This window comes from Diorhabda carinulata, chromosome 1 (assembly GCF_026250575.1).
Source record: "Diorhabda carinulata isolate Delta chromosome 1, icDioCari1.1, whole genome shotgun sequence".
Taxonomy (NCBI): Eukaryota; Metazoa; Arthropoda; class Insecta; order Coleoptera; family Chrysomelidae; genus Diorhabda; species Diorhabda carinulata.
Window position 1 is genome coordinate 30,780,946 of NC_079460.1, and position 19,957 is coordinate 30,800,902.

General features: G+C 31.4%; 1 protein-coding gene across 17 annotated transcripts in view; it reads left to right on the top strand.

Annotated features, from left to right (window-relative positions):
* LOC130899560 (nuclear receptor coactivator 3) overlaps positions 1-19,957 on the top strand; it is a 414,140-nt gene that overhangs the window by 350,497 nt on the left and 43,686 nt on the right. For 15 of the 17 annotated variants that reach the window (XM_057809625.1, XM_057809661.1, XM_057809584.1 and 12 more), the window contains 2 exons: positions 5,059-5,374; positions 5,457-6,172. In XM_057809625.1, coding sequence (XP_057665608.1) covers positions 5,059-5,374; positions 5,457-6,172 — 1,032 coding nt within the window. Of the gene's footprint in view, positions 1-244; positions 351-5,058; positions 5,375-5,456; positions 6,173-19,957 lie in introns of those variants that run through there. The other 2 variants (XM_057809670.1, XM_057809692.1) reach the window with 2 other exon arrangements.

Here is a 19,957-nt window from a genome sequence, read left to right on the forward strand (position 1 = left end):
GTATTAACAGCACGTTGTTTTTGTGAAATGAAATCAACCAAGTATTGCAACACCACGTGGGCCCTGCTAACACAATAGTTTACATTTACCATAATAACTAGAATAAATATACCAACGGAAACGTGCCTATTTTGCATTTTTATCATTCTAACTACAACCAACTGTCATGATTGTGATATAAAAAACTCCAGTTTAGTTTTCACTATCTGCCTGAAAGAAACCGCGACACAACGAACGTGACGTTACTCTAGTTTTCAACATTTTCTATGTTTTTGGAATTCTTCATCGAACTACCAACCAAGTGTGTTAGTGCTTCAACAAAATTGGAACATGACTTTAGACCAAAACAGGTCGGTATTTCTGTATAATTTCGTTTTGACTGAAAAATATTTATATCTACACTGTGGTGTCAAAGAGGTAAGACATTTTTATTTTAGAAAAATATCGTTATTTGTAGAGAGTTATGTTTGTTTCCCAAATTTTATCAAATGAAATACTATCTGAACTTTTCCACTTGCTGTAATCTGTTGTCATATAGTCAATGGTAAAATATGAATGAATTTTGAATGAAAACATAGTTATAAGACTCGATGGGGTCTACGCTGGGCGTGACAAAAAATGGGGGTCCACAAAATGTAAGCGGGGGTCCATGAAAATTTATTTGGTTTCGATAGTGAAAAACTAGAATGTTGACTTGACTTCTCTTATCAATATAGGCAGATAATACTGTAAGAAGCTGAGCGAGTGTTACTCGTAAAAACTTGCATATTCCATATTCAGTTTAACGCGTCGATACTTGCAGTTACCGCGACGGCCGCGGCCGTCGTCCTGTCCGCAACGCTTGTCAGACGTGCAAATTAATACGACTTGTGGTGTATGTGCTTGAAATCTCACATGAAATTGTTTGATTCTTCACCAATATAAATACGAATGTCAAAGATAAACTATATTCATTTGTTTCCGGAATTTCATAAAGAATCGATTTTAGTGTTGGCCAGTGACGGAAATTGTCTCCAGATTTTCGAAAAGAAAAGTAAAGTGAACCGATATTAGTGATTGCTAGTGTAGAAAAAGTAAGTACCTACCTGTCTATTTGTTATATGCATATAGTTTTATTTTATATATTAGTTATTTTACAATTTATTTTAAACAAAAAATGGAAATTAAATGGAAATAACCTAATCAACCTGCTATAGGTTTAATTGTCGCTACTATATTTTTATTACTTATCTAATTTATTTATTTATTCCGTAGTTTCCATATTTAAAGATTATCTAAAAGTTTCTATAGAATTTACAGAAATATAATGAATGGAATAATAATTTTTTATCACATTTAATACGTTCAGCCGCTTGCACCCAACTATATTGTGGATCTTCGCGATTTATTGCTTTTAATAATTAGAAATAGTTTGACGCCGAAACTTTGTTTATTTCATAATATTCAATAATTGATTGATCATATTATTCAATTTCTGATGATGACAACATCTTTGTCGAAAGCGGTCGAATTATAAAGGTTGTATATATATTCAGTGTGAAACTATTTAATCTTGGCTTTCATAATCATATTCTGTTAAAATAGCCATATCCTGTTGAGTTAGATCGCCTCAAGATTAATAAAACAAAGTTTTTTTTTTTCATTTACAGGTATATAATTGATACGAAACAGGGCCGAATCTAAGAAGTGTCGTCAGTACAGTGTTTAATATTTGAAATTAGGTTTTCTTCCATCAAAGGTAGATAAAACGGTAGCCCACATGCCATTTATGCAAAAGTTTTGAGCAGTGACTATGAAACCATCAAAGCTAGAAGAGTATCTGAGAAGGTGTCATTCTGATAAAATAGGTAAAGACTTGAAAAATTCAAAACATTGGTGAAAAAATATGAAAAGAGACCCAACGTGCCCAGAATGTCGCTTCAACATCTGAAAGCAACGATTATAGCTTGCGGGCATCTTTTAATATCCCATTACCAATAGCAAAATCTGGAAAACGGCACATCATTGGAGACCAGTTAATTTTACCTGCTGATGAAGAGGTTTCAAACATTTTTCTGCATAAATCTTCATTTACATACTTAAAAGAATTCCTGTGATTAACAACACTATAAAGATGTATTGATGAAATTAGCTCTGATTGTTAAAGTTTCTTGTGTGATTATCTGCAAATAACTCAATTTTCTATTCAACTGGACGAGTCAACTACCTGGCAATAAAGCATTATTATTGGTATATATTTGATTTGTTATGGGCGAATAAAATCATGAAGAGCTACTATTCATGAAATCTTTGAGGACGAACACTCAAGGTAAATCAATATTTAATGTCCCGAGTGATTTTTTTAAGGAAAAATCGATTCCATTCACAAACTTTATTTCGGTGGCAATGGATGGAGCTCCTGCTATGGTCGGGTGATATCGTGGGTCTATAATCTTATATAATCTTATCTTATTATAATTTTACCAGAATTAACTGCAATTCACTTCTAACCATTACTGTTACATGGCGAAGTACGCTGGTTGTCGAAAAGTGCATGTTTATCAAGATTTTATTCACTTTTTGACTCAAGTTTACTGGTAGGTAAATATCCTAATTTAAAATAAAACCTGATCAGTTTTAAAGCAGACATCGCGTATTTGACTGATTTGTTAAAACATGGCCTCAACTTATAAGGGGACATTCTCAATTTAATTAAAACAAACAGTGTAATTTCAGCTTTTCTTGGCAAATTGAAATTTATGAAGGAAAATATTGGTCGGCGCGAATTTTCATAGTTTTTAAACTTGACGCAGGTAGAATGTCTTGATGAACATATTCAGACATACGTTCAACATACATTACAAACTTAAAAAAAAGGAGCAGATTTAATATCACAGAACGGGGAGATTTGCGGTTATTCTTCACAAAACTCAAGACAAATATTGATAATTTGCTGTCAATCCATCGAGTACATCCCTTCTATTCAAATAATATTTTTTGTGATTACCATTGTAGAAGTTAGATTAAGTTATGAGTGTACAATTTTGATTATATTACGACTGTATGACTAATAATAGTGTAAAAATTTATATATTTGAATAAATACCTACAACATAAGAAAATATACTATATCTTAATCTTTTTTTACCATTCCGAATGAGAAGTTTTCTAAATAAAATTTGTGAGAATTGATTGGATCTTGTATCACAGTAGATTTCAAAAAAGTTGGATGGAGTCACTTTTTCTATTGGCTAACTTGCTATAAATCAATCAATTCTAACTTTTTTTTGAAAACTGTTAATTCTTCATTAAAACTCAGCCACAACGCAAGTTTCCATATATAGAAGTGAGCTCTATAAAGGCCTATGCACATAGGCCGACGATGTACAGATGACAGTAAACCTTTGTATAAGTTAAAAAAATTATGACTCATTGATTTTGATTCGCATGCGTTGATAGTTGATATGTTAATAATGAATTTTGTTTTCAGTCTCAGTAAAATCGAGTCGTTCAAGACAACACGGCTTACGCTGGCCTTACTACTACTTACACATGGGTACGGGTCTGGCAAACTAGATCGATAAAATGAGCTGATCCCCCTAAAACATCCTTTCGCCGATAATTTATGAACAAACTCACAATTGCTACTACTTGTTTTTGATAGCGCACGAAAAAAGACAAATGCGACCATCAGCTTTTGGTTACCCACAGTGCCGGGAGAAAGCGCTTGTAAACCGTGCGTCGTCGGCGCGTTAAAAATACGCCGTGTGCATAGACCCTAATACTCCTTTGTCTTTTTGTGGATTCAAGTTAATATGATGTTAGTCATAAAACACTTAATTTCAATCTGTAAATAATATAAATACATATGTACAAAGATAAGTATAAAGGTCGTTTCGAAATCACTGTTTGTCTGGTAATAGGTTTATTAATTATTTTTAGAAACTACACACCCCGACTTAATTTGAATCGAAAATCTCAATCAAGTAATTCGTTCATATCTGACACTATCAGTGGAACAAAAAAAATAATTACGATTCGCTTCACTTTAGCTTTTTGATTGTTTGATTATTCTTATTGACTCATGAAATAAAACAGACAAAAACCGAAGGGAGAGGTAAAATCTATTCAAACAATCTGTGTATCAATTATGAAAGAATTATGTAAAGTAGAACTAAACCGAGTGACAAAAATTAGCGAAAATAAAGATGCGCTGTGATCAAGAGCAACAATTCAAGATAATCAATCTCTATTCCAGTCAGTTGAAAGATTGGATAAATTGTTGGATTTATATTCTATTTAAAACATGGGGGCAACAGTAAAACATTGGGTAGTGCTATAAATACTGTACTTGAACCGGCTGGCATATTTGAAATAATGAAATGGAAGAAAATATTTGCAAAATGTTTAAATGGATCCTTTATTATTTACAATTAACACTGCTCAAGCGAAATATCTTTCTCGTTTTTTATTTTGTTATTTTTCACGTATAGAGGATTTATTTTATTCATTTCCCCCTTCAAACTACTTTATGAAGCATCGTAGTTATAGCAGAAATACCGGTAGCAATGGATATATCACCTTTATCAAGAACAAGTTAATTAAAACATCATTTATTAGTATATAGTAGGTGACATCGGTATATTCACATTCCAAAAGTATTCTACTTTTCTTTATGCGGTCTCTTTCCAATTCAATTCTTCTATCAAGTTTCATTTGTTGCTGAGGATATTGTGGCAAATTGTTTACTTTTTTTCCACATATTTGATGATTTCTCTCACTTTAGGCATATTAGTCGTAAATTGTTTGCTTATGTTAATTTACAATTCTTCATGTAACCCTTCCATCATCTTAATTTTTGTTCATCTTTCTGGAACCGACCTCTCAATATTGACTTTTCTATTTTAAAAACGAAGAAAATTATTTTTTTTTGATTTTATAGAAATATTCTATTTGAAAAAAATATATATTTGTTGAAACCGGGTATATAGAAGGATAGACTAGGTTTTTGGAAGGCGTTTATATTAGGTTTTTAATGCTTTGTCAGACACTAATAAATAGAATATTTTTTTGTTTCAGAAATAAGTGCAACAATGAGAAACGTCGCCGAGAACAAGAAAACATCTATATAGAGGAATTGGCCGAGCTGATTTCCGCAAATTTCGCGGACATGAGCTCGTTGTCGGTGAAGCCGGATAAGTGCGCCATTCTTCAAGAAGCTGTTAACCAGATTCGAAGTATAAAGCAGCAAGAAAACGCCACCCAATCGTCGGACCCCGTCCAACAAGGAGAGGTCTCGTCTTCCAGACCGACGATACTTTCCAACGATTTTTACGGGCCATTGTTGCTCGAAGCGTTGGAGGGGTTCCTTTTCGTTGTCAACAGTGAAGGGAAGGTTAGTAATGATCAGAACAAGTTTTATGATGTTTGAAATCTCTTTCTTGAAAAATAATGATTGCCTATTTTGTTACTTCTAGGTTGAACACGTGACAGAAAACATTTCCAACTACATTAAATTTACTAGAGATGACGTTTTGGGTAAAAGCATTTATAATTTCATTCATCATGGGGATCACACAAAATTCCATTCGAGCCTACTCCCCGTGACAATAGAGTGGGGAAACGAACAACAAGTAAACAACAAATCCAAATCGATAGACATAAGGCTCTTAGTCAAGCCTCCGGATGACTTAAACCAAACCATAGAAGAAAAGCAACAAAGAGTGAGCAGTTACGAGTTAATGCATATTTCCAGTACCCAGTTAAGGGATCATTTATCTGTTTCTGAAGAGGACGGGAGTGACAGTGGGCCTTGTTTATTGTGTGTCGCGTCTCGGATATCGCATAGAGACAAAACTACTTGTAACATTGAACAATTTACGACGAAACTAGACACTACAGGAAAGGTCATTTGTGTAGATACTTCGGGAGTGACGGATACCTTAGCACAGTACATAAAAAAGGAACTGAGAAATAGACCTTTAAGAGAATTGGTACCGCAACAAGAAGTCAACAAAGTTACTGCACATCTTAGAGAAACTATTAGTTTGGGACAATCTTCGAGTTCGATTTATAGGTTACAATTCGGGCCGGATAAAGTGATACAAGTTCAAACCAAATCAAAATTGTTCAAAACTAATCCGCATGCGAATACCGATTCGGATTTTATAATGGCAACGCACTCTGTGATTGGGTAAGTACACTAATATATCTTAATATTGACTTTAAATATTTGTACAAAATTTTACAAAAAAAAGTGATAGTGGCCATAAAATAACTAGTTTTTTGAATACGTGGAATGTCTATATATTTAGAATTGGTTCGACGTATACACTATTTTTCTGTTAGTACTTCAAATATAAAACTAGATACCGTGAACATGTGAAGCTTCTTCTTCACTTCTTGGTCACTTCAGCCAAATTCAGATTTAGAGAAAGGGAATTTACCTCGGGATATATTCTACCGACTTGGAGTGCGAACCCGAAACATTACTGCTGCATTACTTGCTTAGGGTACTTCATTGTTACTATCATTCAAAATAGTTCGTAATATGTATTCAACTAAACGTTGTGTAATATTAATATATCTAAAGAACATAGTTATATGCAAATATTTAATTGGTTGAGTGTGAATAAAGCTTTTCCATTAATTTCTTTAAAATAAAATTATTTTTTTAATTGATTTCCTTTTTACTCATTTAAAGTACGCTGCAGTGTTTATGAATCGCCTTGTATAAATGCGAGGATTTTAAAGTTTCCATGGCAACAGAAACAATACCAGTCACGTGAAATTTATTCTAAATTTTTTTTATATAATAATTAATAATTGCAAATATTCATCAATTTTAACTTTTTTGATGACCGTGATAGGTATAATTGGTATAGTTTGAAATAATTAGGCTTGTTTAAGTCAGAAGAATTGCTCAAAATACTCGTCTTATTGTTACTCTTACTCGATACAACTGACGATTTCCATTATTATTAAAAATGTCTTTATTTTCTGTTCTAATTCCATAGTTACATTTCATCTAATAGATTAGCAAATAAATACGTTGCCGATATTCTGGCGATCCATAGATACCATGTGTATGTCTGGATACAATGTTGTGGTTCCTTGCAACGGGGTATTATCCACAAGTTTGATGTAGGTATAATAACTCTGTCCTTTGTATATAGTTGTGACTCCCAGAATCTTTCGGCTGAAATATCCCAGAAAAGCAGCTGAAAAACAGGGTTTCAAAAATCGATCGGGGTTTTAGTTTTCAAGAAGGTAATATGGCTGACGTAGATTATAATTCGTGTTGATATGTGGAAGTTTAAGTTTTACAACTATGTTACTAGTGAACCATGCAGAAACCTACACCCACTGTTGTGGTTATCTCCTGCGCGATTTACGACTTTGAGTTTTTCTCGAAGATCTTTTGGCAGACAATAATTGTAAAAGTTTTTTGAAATTCTTTTACAGTGCGTATGTCATCTATGTCATGTAACCACGAGGTTCTAGGAAGTTTTCGGTAGCATTTTCATTAGCCATACGGAGGCACTTTTGGCACGTTTTGTATCATCTGCAGGGTGCGGAAATTTTATTTGGTACCTGTGTAGTAGACTGGGGCTGCGTATGTTAAAATGGATCTATTGATTTGTTTGCAGAAGAAAAGTTTTTTTTGTGTGGTGAGTTTACTGTGTTTATAAATGAGAGGGTAAAGTTTGCCCATTGCAATATTAGCTTTTTGTACTTGTTTAGCGATGTGGGTGTTAGTATTTAAGTTTTCTTGTACAATGTACCCTAGGCATTTTAGGGTACTGCTTGGCAGGATAATCCGTTAATGTGTAGCTGCGATTGCAATGGGCTGCTTTTCCTAGCTATACGTCTGAGTAACAAGTACTCTGTTTTTGAGGCATTTATAGGTATTTCATTGTTTTGGAAATATGATAAAATTTTATTGTTTAAATGTGTTTTGCCGATGCTACAAAACAAGTGTCGTCAGTGTATATGGCTGTTAGGATTTGTTGAGAAATGGATAGATCATATTTAAAAAGGAAATACAACAAAGGTGTTAAAACTGATCCTTGCGGAACTCCAACATTTATGGGGTATGGTCCCACCATGTTTTCAACGTAAAACTTTCTGTTGCTTAAATAGGAATGCAATTTCAAATAAATAATTTGTGATTTTAAATTTATCAATTCAATTCAATACGATTTCCATCCTACTCGTTGTTGAAATTGATCTATTGTCATGCCACTATTCGATATAATGGTAGCATGTCCCTTGTATCTCTCAAGATTGTCAAATTTAAGATGAAGTTCAATTTGCAAAGAACATGATACAACTTATTTATAAAAACAAAGTGATTACTGCACTTCTTCAACAGACCGTAACCAAAGTCGCTTTTTACTCAAATTTTTAGGGCATTATGGTGAATACTGCTCCACCACAGGCCATAACTGATTATATCACTGTCGGCGAAAGTAAAATGTCGACCCTTTACTGTATTGGAACGTTGAATGTCCAGTACATCGATGGAATCCGTCTCGAATACATATGTTATGTTGATACGTCATTATTGGTATTTTTCTTTATATATCCACGCACTTTCTCACTAATTAGTTTACCCTAAACATCTCTTCCAATTTCTAATAGTCGCCGTCGTGTACTGCTGATTTTCTGAAAGTGGCCAACTAAAGCTTATTTATCTTGTACATGTTGTCTTTTGCTCTTCCATCCATTCATAAACTTATTGTATTTGAAATTTTACGGTATTATACGCTTCACTAAATAAGTAATCTATGTCAATATTCAGCTTAAGCGAAATATAGCCTGTAACAACTGTGATAACAAAAATTGATATACCTACTTTGCGTGACAACGAAAAGTATACTGATCACATCACTAATGTTAGTTCTTATTTCTTATATAATATTATCAGTATTTATGATTAAAAAAGGGCTTTTGGGAAACTACAACCTGGTTTAAGGTAGATCACTTATCAATAACGCTGCTCATCAGATTTAATATTAGACATGATCATGATCGGGTTAACCCGCTCATAGCTTCCGAAAAATCCTAAAGTACCGGTATAGAGCGTGATTTAAATACTTAGATCCACTTATACTTTAATATATTTCAAACCTCTTCTTTTTTCGAATAATGTTAATTTGAAAAATTTGCAAGTACTCAGAATCCAATTAATAGTTTATAATACTTCTTAAAATGCATCAATACATGTTTACTATTCGTTTTTTGAATCCAACAATATATGGAGTTGGTTGATATTTTTTTAGTTTGGTGTACATAATTAGCTAACGTATGATTTGAAAAGCCTTTTTAATTACATTAAATCACCTTCATAATGTAATGGCTAAAAACTTATATTGCATTATATTTTTTATTCATAAGAAGTATTTAATTGGTATTTTTATCGCCGTTTCAATCTCTTAAATTTAATTCAAAATTGCAATTGTGTAAAAGATTATTCAACATAGATTTATGGTTCAGCTAAATTTGAATAATTTAAATTGTCTGAATAATTAAGCATGTAATAAATGCTCATTATACTCTATTTGTATGCTTATTTACATATATTTCACTTTTATTGATAATTTAGTTGAACGTTTAACACTAGGAGAAAAATTTCGCTCAAATTTCTACTTTGGAAATCATTAACAAATGTCATTAACACCAGTTTTATTAATAAATATAATTCTACCGAACAGCATGTTGTTTAAGAAGAGTGATCGTGCAGTATAAGCGTCATTGTCATTATTTAACCTTTTTCAGTGCTCTACACTACGATGAATTAAACTGAGCAAAAGAAATACTTTAGAATGGTGCAGAATATTTAGAGACGGTCATGGCTCAATATTAGCGTTATTTGGTTGACCATCAACGCTTTCAAATTAATATACATATCAGAGAACTTATTGTAGCATCACATTATTACTGCTATACAATTGAGGTGTGAGGACTAAGGAAAAATTAATTTTGATATTCATGATGAAGCTGATCTATTGATCAATATAAATAAGCAAATTGTCAGTGTCAATATCACATTTTGATAAAGACTTGAAGAAAAGTCGAGACGTCAATTAATTATTATCCATCTTTCAAATATTATTAAAAAAAACTAATTTTGGAACAGAAGAAACCTACAATCAACAACTATTACTAACTATACTTGAATGTTAAATGTTTTGTGATAAAGGATATTTCTTTTGTTTGTGTAAGAACGTTAAAGTACATTTAAATAAATAATAATTTTTACTGATTTTTAAAAAATTTTTCTACCGTTTCCATTTAATTATTAAACATAAATATACATATACATCAGCTGTAAATTGTAATTATATCTTCCTCTTTCTTTAGAGATCATACATATGATTTATTGACGGCTGCTGTTGGAAGTGTCATTTACATGTAAGGTCTCCATAAGTTAAACAGATGGTTTGTAGTTAGCCAGATGTTCCAAGTCAACAAATCTTCAAATCAGTAAATCACCGTTCTAAATTATGGGATTATGTTTACCAAATGGTTGTACCTAATTCATGTATTTTACCTTTATAGGTTAACATATCCTTCTGAAAGAATCTGACATCAAATTTATTAATATTCATGTAACTTTTGATTTTATTGTCATCACACAAATGAGAGGAACATTATTGTTATTTGAGCAGGTTCACACAACCAAAGTCGGGTAGCAGCTCTCCACGTATGGTTTGATTTTTAACTAAAAGATCAGTTTTTTAAGTGTTCTCTATAGTTTCATAATGACGTCTTTTTGTCACAAGTTTTAGTTTATGGAAAAGGCTAAAATCAGAATATTTAGTTATTATATTTAGCATTTCTCTCAACAAAATCAACGTTCACATTTCTTCTATTTACCTTCTGTTTAATTTGGCATATTTTTAAACGACGATTTGATCTCACGTTCAACACTTTCGTTAATTTCTTTGAAATGAAGGTCTCTCTAAGGGAAGTTGATCTTTAACACATTCTCAACTTCTGATGAGCAGTTTTTTCCCATAAATCTGTTCCATCCTTTCAAAAGTCATACTCGGAGATTCACCAAGTTTAACAAGAATAATTATTGCACAATTATCTATTTTTGAAATATACAACAAATCATGTCATTGTCGAAAATTTGTTATCTATAAAAGTTGAAATTATTTTTTCTGTATCTGTACACGCGTTTTTATTATATAACCAAAAGGCACTTACTTGTGGGTATACCTAGTAGATACGCGAACAGGGTGAATACTTCAAATATACCGACAGTGACGGCTAAGTAAAGATAAAACGAAATGTATCTTATACACCCTGAAACTATTGGTTCAACACAGAAACACCATTAGTCCGTGACTAATTAGTTTCATTAAATTATCTCAGAATACATCATTTGCTACTTAACATTGATTCTAAATAGTGTTTCTATAGTTCCAATTCATTGAATCAAAACATTAGTCAAATCTACCCAGAGTATTGATACGAGAATAATTTCGACTACTTTATTTATAATACACTAAATCTGTCAAACATATACATCAAGTTTCTAAAATTGAATCAGAAAGGCTTGATAGATGAAATGAATAATAAAAACGACGAAAACACATTAGGAACAATCGAAGTTCAATCAGATTAACACAAATAATAATTTTGGATCAATATCGAATTGAAAATTCAGATTTGGGATAACGGTCAAATGTACCATTTTTACAAAAAATCCATGTTTCGATATTATATTAATAGCATCATTTAATGTTGTATGTCCATGTACTTTATTTTCATTTCGTTATTTTTCTCTAATCGTATTACTACAACAAGACTAGATTTAACAATGTAGATAGTAACTGAAGTCAATTGGTTAATTCGAATTCTGCTACGTGTTAATGTAACTCTATTAATATAAACCTGTAATCGAATGCCAATAATGTATTTTGCTTTTTCGACTATTCTTATATTATTTCACGAGAAAATGATATTTTATTCATTTTATTACGATTATTTGAAATAGATTAATTAGCTCCTCAGTACCTCATTACTAAAATTTCAAATTATCAATATTTAAACATTGATTCTGTGTTGTTTATCTATGCTGAATTAAAGTTTTCACAATAATAATCAACAATATTTTAATCTTTTACTTTTGATCATAAAGTTTGCAATAAAATCACGTCAGATATAAACTGAAACATTAATTGTGTCATTTATGAAATTTTATCATTAAAAAATTATAAGGTGTACCGGTTTTTTCATATAATTTGTCTCCCCGTAAACTTAGTAACAGAGATTTTTTGATAAAAAATATTGCATCTACATTTCTTTATATAAAATACCCTGTTTTCACCGCACTTTATTTAACTTACTGGGAGTTTGTCTACCACTTGTATGTTTTCATACAATTATCTAATAAAGTTTTTACTAATTATTAATCAACCAATTGACTTGGAATTTTGCATACTTTCTTGCTTCTTGATGACAATACAAGCACCAATGTAAATGGTGAACTATTTAATATCGCGTGAATTAATAGTTTTTATAGAAAACCGAATGTTATACATATAACGTATTAATATTTTTCTAATTTTAGAAGGCCATATAAGATTCAAAAAACATAATTTCACCAAAAGATAGCGTTATAAAATGAAAACGATGAAAAAAAAATAATTATATTTATATCTTTGGCTTCATTACAATTATTATCGACTTTTAAATATTAGTAATTAAAGTAACTATAATTTCATATGTGAAAATATGTTAGCGGTTGCGTGGTTAGGTCATGGTGTTGCAAATGAATGGTCACGGCTCTTATTTTTACAACTACAGAGTTCCAAATTTTCCAACCACCTGGCAAACTCACTTTCAAGTGGTAGACTGTTGAATAACACCAGCAAACTGGATAGGTATAAGGACAGCATTCAATAAAAATCTTTATCGAATATGTGAAACATATCAAATTATTTTAAATTATTTTTAAAAACTCTCAAATGTCATAAAGAAGCGTAGTGTTTTGGAAATTGAAATGAAGAATATATTGCGTTATACGAAAAAAACCGCACAACTTGTTTTAGGAAGTGGATTTAAAATAATTTTTCAAGGATTCATAGAATGTTGACAAAGAACCAGTATAGGCAAATTAGTACCAGCACATCCTCTCATTAAACACCAAAAGCGGAAATGCTTATAATTCTGTCTACATATGCTGCAAAACTGAAGGATGGCCATGATTAATTGAATTGTACAATATATACGAACTTATAATTGTTCACCTGCGGGATTCTTCCACCAAAGAAATAGACATTCTTGGTGTGGCAGTGTTTATAATAAAATTGTGGGGTCTATATTTTATACTACATATTAATACGAGATACATATTTAGAAATGATACCGCTAGTCGCTTTAGGACTGCAGAAGAACTGGAGTAAATGGAAATAGGTCGTATCGCCGCTTTTAGAATCAAGAGAAAAGTAACTGTATTTATGTTGTTCACCCAGTATATATTTTGAGCTTTGAAATAATTTTGAGAAAATAGATTTCGTCCAATGTTGGTCTGTGTATATTTGTTATAAAATTAAAGAGGTCAATTTATAGAGAAAAATCCCGTAGATAAATATAATATGCTAATATTCTCGTACAGTTATACACAAAAGTGATATTAATTGGTGTTTTTAGATATAGGATGCACCTATAACTCCTATCTTCCAATTTATCTTTTAGGCTTCGGTCTCCTATTAAATGCAGCGTCCGAATTGAGCGTAAACGTTTCGATCGATGTCTGAACGCCAGGCACAGCGTTAACGGTCAATACATTTCATACGCGAACGATGACGTCTCGGTCACAACAGTACTCGATAAAGAGTGCTAGTGTGGAGTTGTGTGATATAAAATGGATATAAATTCGACACTTTTGGCGGTACTTGTGATACTTTAAGAGGAGGCACAAGACGACCGCATACGAAGAAAAATCAGAGCAATAAGGCACCGATTATTTTTGAAGAGGAAGAAAGGAGGATGTTTGCAGATTTTGATAATGAAACCCCGAAAAGACAACAATGCTAAATTTATTGAATATCTTCGTTTCATTCAAGAACCATTTATAAATATTATTTTTTTGTTCCTTGTCATTCACAGTCACAATACCATTGGACTGATTAAATCAGTAATTCGCCTTTTTTATCGAATTTCGACATTTTATGTTGACACCAAGTACGATGTTTACTGGTTCGAAATAACTAAAGACGCGACACAAAGCGTTTGAATGGCGACTATTGGCTCCTGTACCAGTAGGATTTATCCAATGAAGCTGTAAACAGAAGCAGAGATCCAACCAAATATTAATATTTACTTGTCAAATTTGAAATCAATTCAGAATTAGTTTCAAACAAATAAAGTTGAAGTTTATATCATTTGAAAGTCATTAAGTTGGCAGAACTTCTTTCTCTACTCATACGTAATATAATGGAGATTAAATTTGGGTTTCAATTTTCTTGATATTGACACACCGACAAAAAATCTGGAAAAAATTTATTTATTTTAGTATGCCCATACGCTGTAAATGTTTCATGTTTAGCGAAGATTACGTATATTCCGCCATGTTGATGTTTGACGAGGGTGAGACAATGCCTGACCCTTGAGCCAGCGGAATGTAACAGGCTAAGAAAACCTAACACTAACCCTAACTTTACCTAACCAATTTTTAAATATAACAACAATGTGCCCTATATAATATTTAAACTGCTGTTGTTAGTTGGCCAATCATATTACTTAATGTAGTTATTTTAAAATATACTAGATGATACTAAAAAATTTGATTTTTCATACAACATATGTATCATCCATACACAAAAAGTGTTTGCAGTTGTATAATAAGTATTGGTTCCAACTTCGTTGCAATGTTGGGTACTCTTTTGACGCGTGTCATTGCCAACATTTCAATGCCGACGTTGGAAACAAAACATTCGTCGAATGACATGCTCACTACGACTATATGCAGCGTCCAATCTTACCAGCTCAACGTTGGAAGCATTGGACGCATCGTGTGGTACCGACTTAACTCTCAATAAACATCAGTCTTACCTTTACGCAAAAGATAACCGCATTAATTTCTGTGTCTGAAAAATGCATTATTACCAAACTAACAAAACCCACAGAAAAATTAGTGATCGTTTAAAAAATAATTTAGTTCTAGGATCATTGAGTTTCAGAAGGGGGCTATAGTGAATGTAATAAACTGGAAAAAAATTGCAAATCAAACGGAAAATTGGAGAAAATAATTCTTTTAAAACTCTAAATAAGGTTAGGATAATTAATAAAGTATATAATTCTAATATAAAAAAGCGTAGAGTTGCTTGATGTTTATTGATGTAAATATTTTATGTTCATATATACTGATATAAGTACAGTATTATCTTAGAAAGCACCCCACGCTTTTTTACATTAAAATTATACATAAAGCGGCTCATGAATTTTTGACCTCATACAGTAAATAGAGTGAATGCGCTAAAATCTTTATGCACGTGTCAGTGACAAATCTCAACAAACTTTACACAACTTTTAACTTGATGTTTCGGTCCATTTTATTAGAGTAGAGCTGAAACTATTATTGACTAATGACGAATTAATACCTATACAAATCAAAAACAGAATGGAGGCTGCTTACGATGACTTGTGTCCATCATATTCAATAATTAAAAATTGGTCCAAGTTATTTCGCTGGGGACGAGAATCATTAGAATTTTACCCACGTGCGGAAGGTCCTGTAACGGTGACTACTTCAAAAAAGTCGTGACTTCATATTCTGTTAAATAGTTCAGCTTCATAATCAAAAAAACTTTGTAACATCCAACTTTTATTAAATGATGATTGAATAGGTGATTAAAAAGTGGGGAAATATTCAATGGGTGTTGGATATAATATTCATATGCAATTGCTCAAGTATTGATCATTCTATTTGGGATCGTTCGGATAAGTTATTTGAGAGATCTTTCCATAATTATACGTACATATATATATATATATATATATATATATATATATATATATATATATATATATATATGTATATATATATACGTAGATTAAATTTGTCAATCATGCAATTAAAACAACTCTAACTAATATCATGTATTGGTACCAATCCAATCGCAAACTTTAGTTTCAAGAGAAGTGATTCAGTTAGACATCTACTTTGATAGCTGTCAGTTATCATTGGATGTGGATCTTGTTGGAATCACATTTCTATTCATCGAACCGGAAGAAATAGCAATAGTTTCATTGTCTTGATTATCCAAAGAATCAAATTATTCAGTTTATTATGTGATATTCCTGGTATACATAACCTTCCTCAATATAATCTTTTTTATCAAAATAAACATATAGTTATAAGATTTTTACGAGACAAATAATTAAATATATAATATATTAGGATTTACGTGTATTAAAAAACTAACAAGTTAAGATAGCGGTTCACACATTCAATATGTGAATTGAATATGTGGTTATAAAGTATTTGTAATAAAGTTTCACATCCGAAATAACAAGAAAAGTCTGATAAAACTGCCCTCTCCGACTCGTTATCATTATTTAGTCACTATTCGCCTTATCTCAGTTTGAACACTATCACATGCATCGACAATTTATTTTTGAATATGTCACAGCAGTGAAAAGGTTTTTCTCAAGGCGTGCGGTTCATTTGATAAACGTTTTAATACCTTTCTCGACGCGTTATTATTGATTTTAGAATATATTTATGTCTAAATGATTGTTTAGTGTTGAACATTACTCGAGCACTTCAGATAACCGAATTTCTTATGAGATTTTTATTGTGATATAGATTAGTAAGTATTTTGAAATTACACCGAACGGGCAAATAAAAATTAAATACATATTACCATTATCAAAAATTCGTGTGTCGGACAGCAATAAAAAGACATAAAATAGTTTTTTATTATAATTTAATAATTAAAAATCAGTTTAAACTATCACAGTAGATGACAGGGTTGCTGGAGGTCTAGTCATTTTGTACTTTAAAGACAATTAAATTAATTAAATCGGGCTGCCAAATAATCTACGGAAAACTTACTCAAATAATTATTATGGGAGGGTTTAATTAAGTGACCATCTTTAAAAAATACTCTATGTGGTCTCTAGACGTTAACAACTATTATAAAAATTGGTTGGTTCATTCAATATACCCTCCATCTAGCCTATGTTATGAGACCTCATGAATATTTTCAGTACATTCATGTTTATATAATCTAACAAAATCTATAATATTTTTCATTGTTTTGAAGGTTTTCAAAATGAGCATTGTAATAGTGCAAAATTGTGAAAGATGTTGGGGTTTGTTGATGAATAAATATGTTTCCCATACTTTTCAAAGGATTTCATTTTAAATTTGGAAGATTATGCGTAAATGATTGTAGATATCCATGTAAATCTAGTAATATGCGTTATTAGAATCATCATCATCATCATCTATCAGCCATCTTCCATCCACTGCTGGATATAGGCCTCCTCTAGTTTAAACCATCTATCTCTATCTTGAGCTGTATGTATCCAATTTCCTACAATTTTCTTTACATCGTCACTCCATTTTGTTGGCGGCCTGCCTCTACTTCTCTTATCCATTCTTGGCCTCCACTCCAATATTCTTTTCGTCCATTTATTATCCGTCATTCGGGCTACATGGCCTGCCCATTTCCATTTCTTTTGAGCTATAATTTCAATAATGTCCTTAACGTTTGTTCTTCTTCTTATGTTCTCATTTGTAATTTGTTATTAGAATATGTAACTCAAAACTTCATTTCACTTAATTAATGCCAAAATTTGGAATATTTTCAAACCATCTTAATTTTGGACAACAGGCTATTTTTTAATTTTTTTTTGTTAACTTTTTCGTTATAAACACAATGATTTTTCAAAATCGATTTAGATGAAACATAAACAAATATATGTTCAAAATAGACGGATTTTTTATAAATGCCCTTGCATATTTGTCTACGATCTTATTCTGATATATTGATAGAAAGTTTTATTATATTTTGGTTTCTTTAGTATTGTTGTGTGTACTAATCTTACAAGTGTCAAAAGTCACGTCAGGATTATTATGCTACTCTTTGTCAAAAATTGCGAGTAAACTATGTCTCTCAGCTTCTTGCCTCGAAAGAATACTTTCAAAGATTGTATTTAATGTGGAAATTCATTAATTTCATCGTTGATTTTATAGGGATAAACACAATGTAACAACTCACAACTATCAACTCTGATACTTTTATCAAATGTAATGACAAGATTAACAGCTTCTCAATTCTGTTTCTAGCATACACTAGGTTATACATAATAAACAGTATGTATAACTCTATCCAAAATAACCATGTTGATCAAAATCTAGGCTGGTATGTTTTATCCAGACATTTTCAAGTTTATTCTGTTATAGAATATTTCGTATTTAGTTGCACTTTATTCTATAATTTCTGTAAATTATATTTGGAAAATCAAAGCTGCGTATGAATTGTTTCAATTATCTCCAATCATACAAAATTATGTGCGAATTTTTAAAATGTTCGTAGATAAATTTTATAATTCCTCTTTGGAAATACGAAACCCTCTTTTTCGTGTTCTGATCTGAACAAAACTATTATGAGGACTTTTCGGAAACTATGATCGGGTTAATCCGATCACGATCTGAATGTTTGGACACTTTCATTCAACTCTTGTACGCCAGTATTCATCCAGCGCATGTTGCTCGATTCTATACGTTACAATGTGACATGATGATAAATAATTGTTTTGACTCGTAAATGGACCAGGGACCAAGATATCAATTCTCTACACTAAGAACCATTCCTATTGGTCGCCTTCATGAGACTTCTAAAAGGATGATGGTCAGCTGTCTTTATTGCCTGCCATTATATTAATACTTAGTACTAATACATTAAAAAATTTACATTAGGCAATTCTGTTTTTATGCGAATACCAAGTTAGAGAAATCTGTAAGAGAATTGAATTTGCTGAGCCTCTCAGGGGCTCAATCCGAGGGTTTCAGAAAAATACATGGGCGACGTGATCTATAGAGTCTTTACTATACACATTTTTGAATCATACAATTTTCATTCCTCTGTACAGCATCTATTTGATAAAAAATGAAATTATTATTTTACTGTAATTCATTAAATTGATTTTTTACATAAAACAAACGTTGTATTATTCAGTACACTTGCAATATATGTGTAATATACATATCAAAAATAAATATTTTCCAGAAAACGCGTATCTAATAATTATTTTTATCAAAAATAAATGTTTTACATTGATAATAAAACTGATAAATAAACTTCAAGTATTGTAAATTTAATATTTACAGTTGCAGTTACAGTAGTCTATGTTATATTTTTACTATAAATTATGCTTTATGGAGCTAAAACTAGATTATTTGTAAGAGCATACATTTAGAAACTTATTTTCCAACTCCCTAAATCCTCATAAATTAAAAAGCATAAAGCACTTTTCTGTCTGGTTGAATTAGGCTTTTTTCAACGCCGCTATTTTTCGCGGGCTTTTGCATGAGTCACTTGCCACGTCCAATATTTGTTTACTTCAAGTGTGACAATTACTTTATACAGATTTTACGTTATAATAGCGACAAACGCCGTGGGAAAAGTTAAAAACCCATTTTATAGGTATTGGATTGTACCAGAGTGTAAAAACTCTATTGGAAAGACACTTGATAAAGTTCCGAGACATGCGAAAACAAGAATGCAATGGTGTTAAGTTGTGAGAAGAGAAGAAGTATGTTCAACATCATGTTAGCATTGTTGTGAAGATCATTTTAATGTTAGTATTGCTATTTCCCAATGCAACCCAATCTAATTAACAAAAGTAATGAAATTTATCTGTCTGTAAAATACTAACTTATGAATTCATTTTAGGTCGAGGAAGACAGAAAATTATATACATTATAAGATTATGAAACAACAACGTA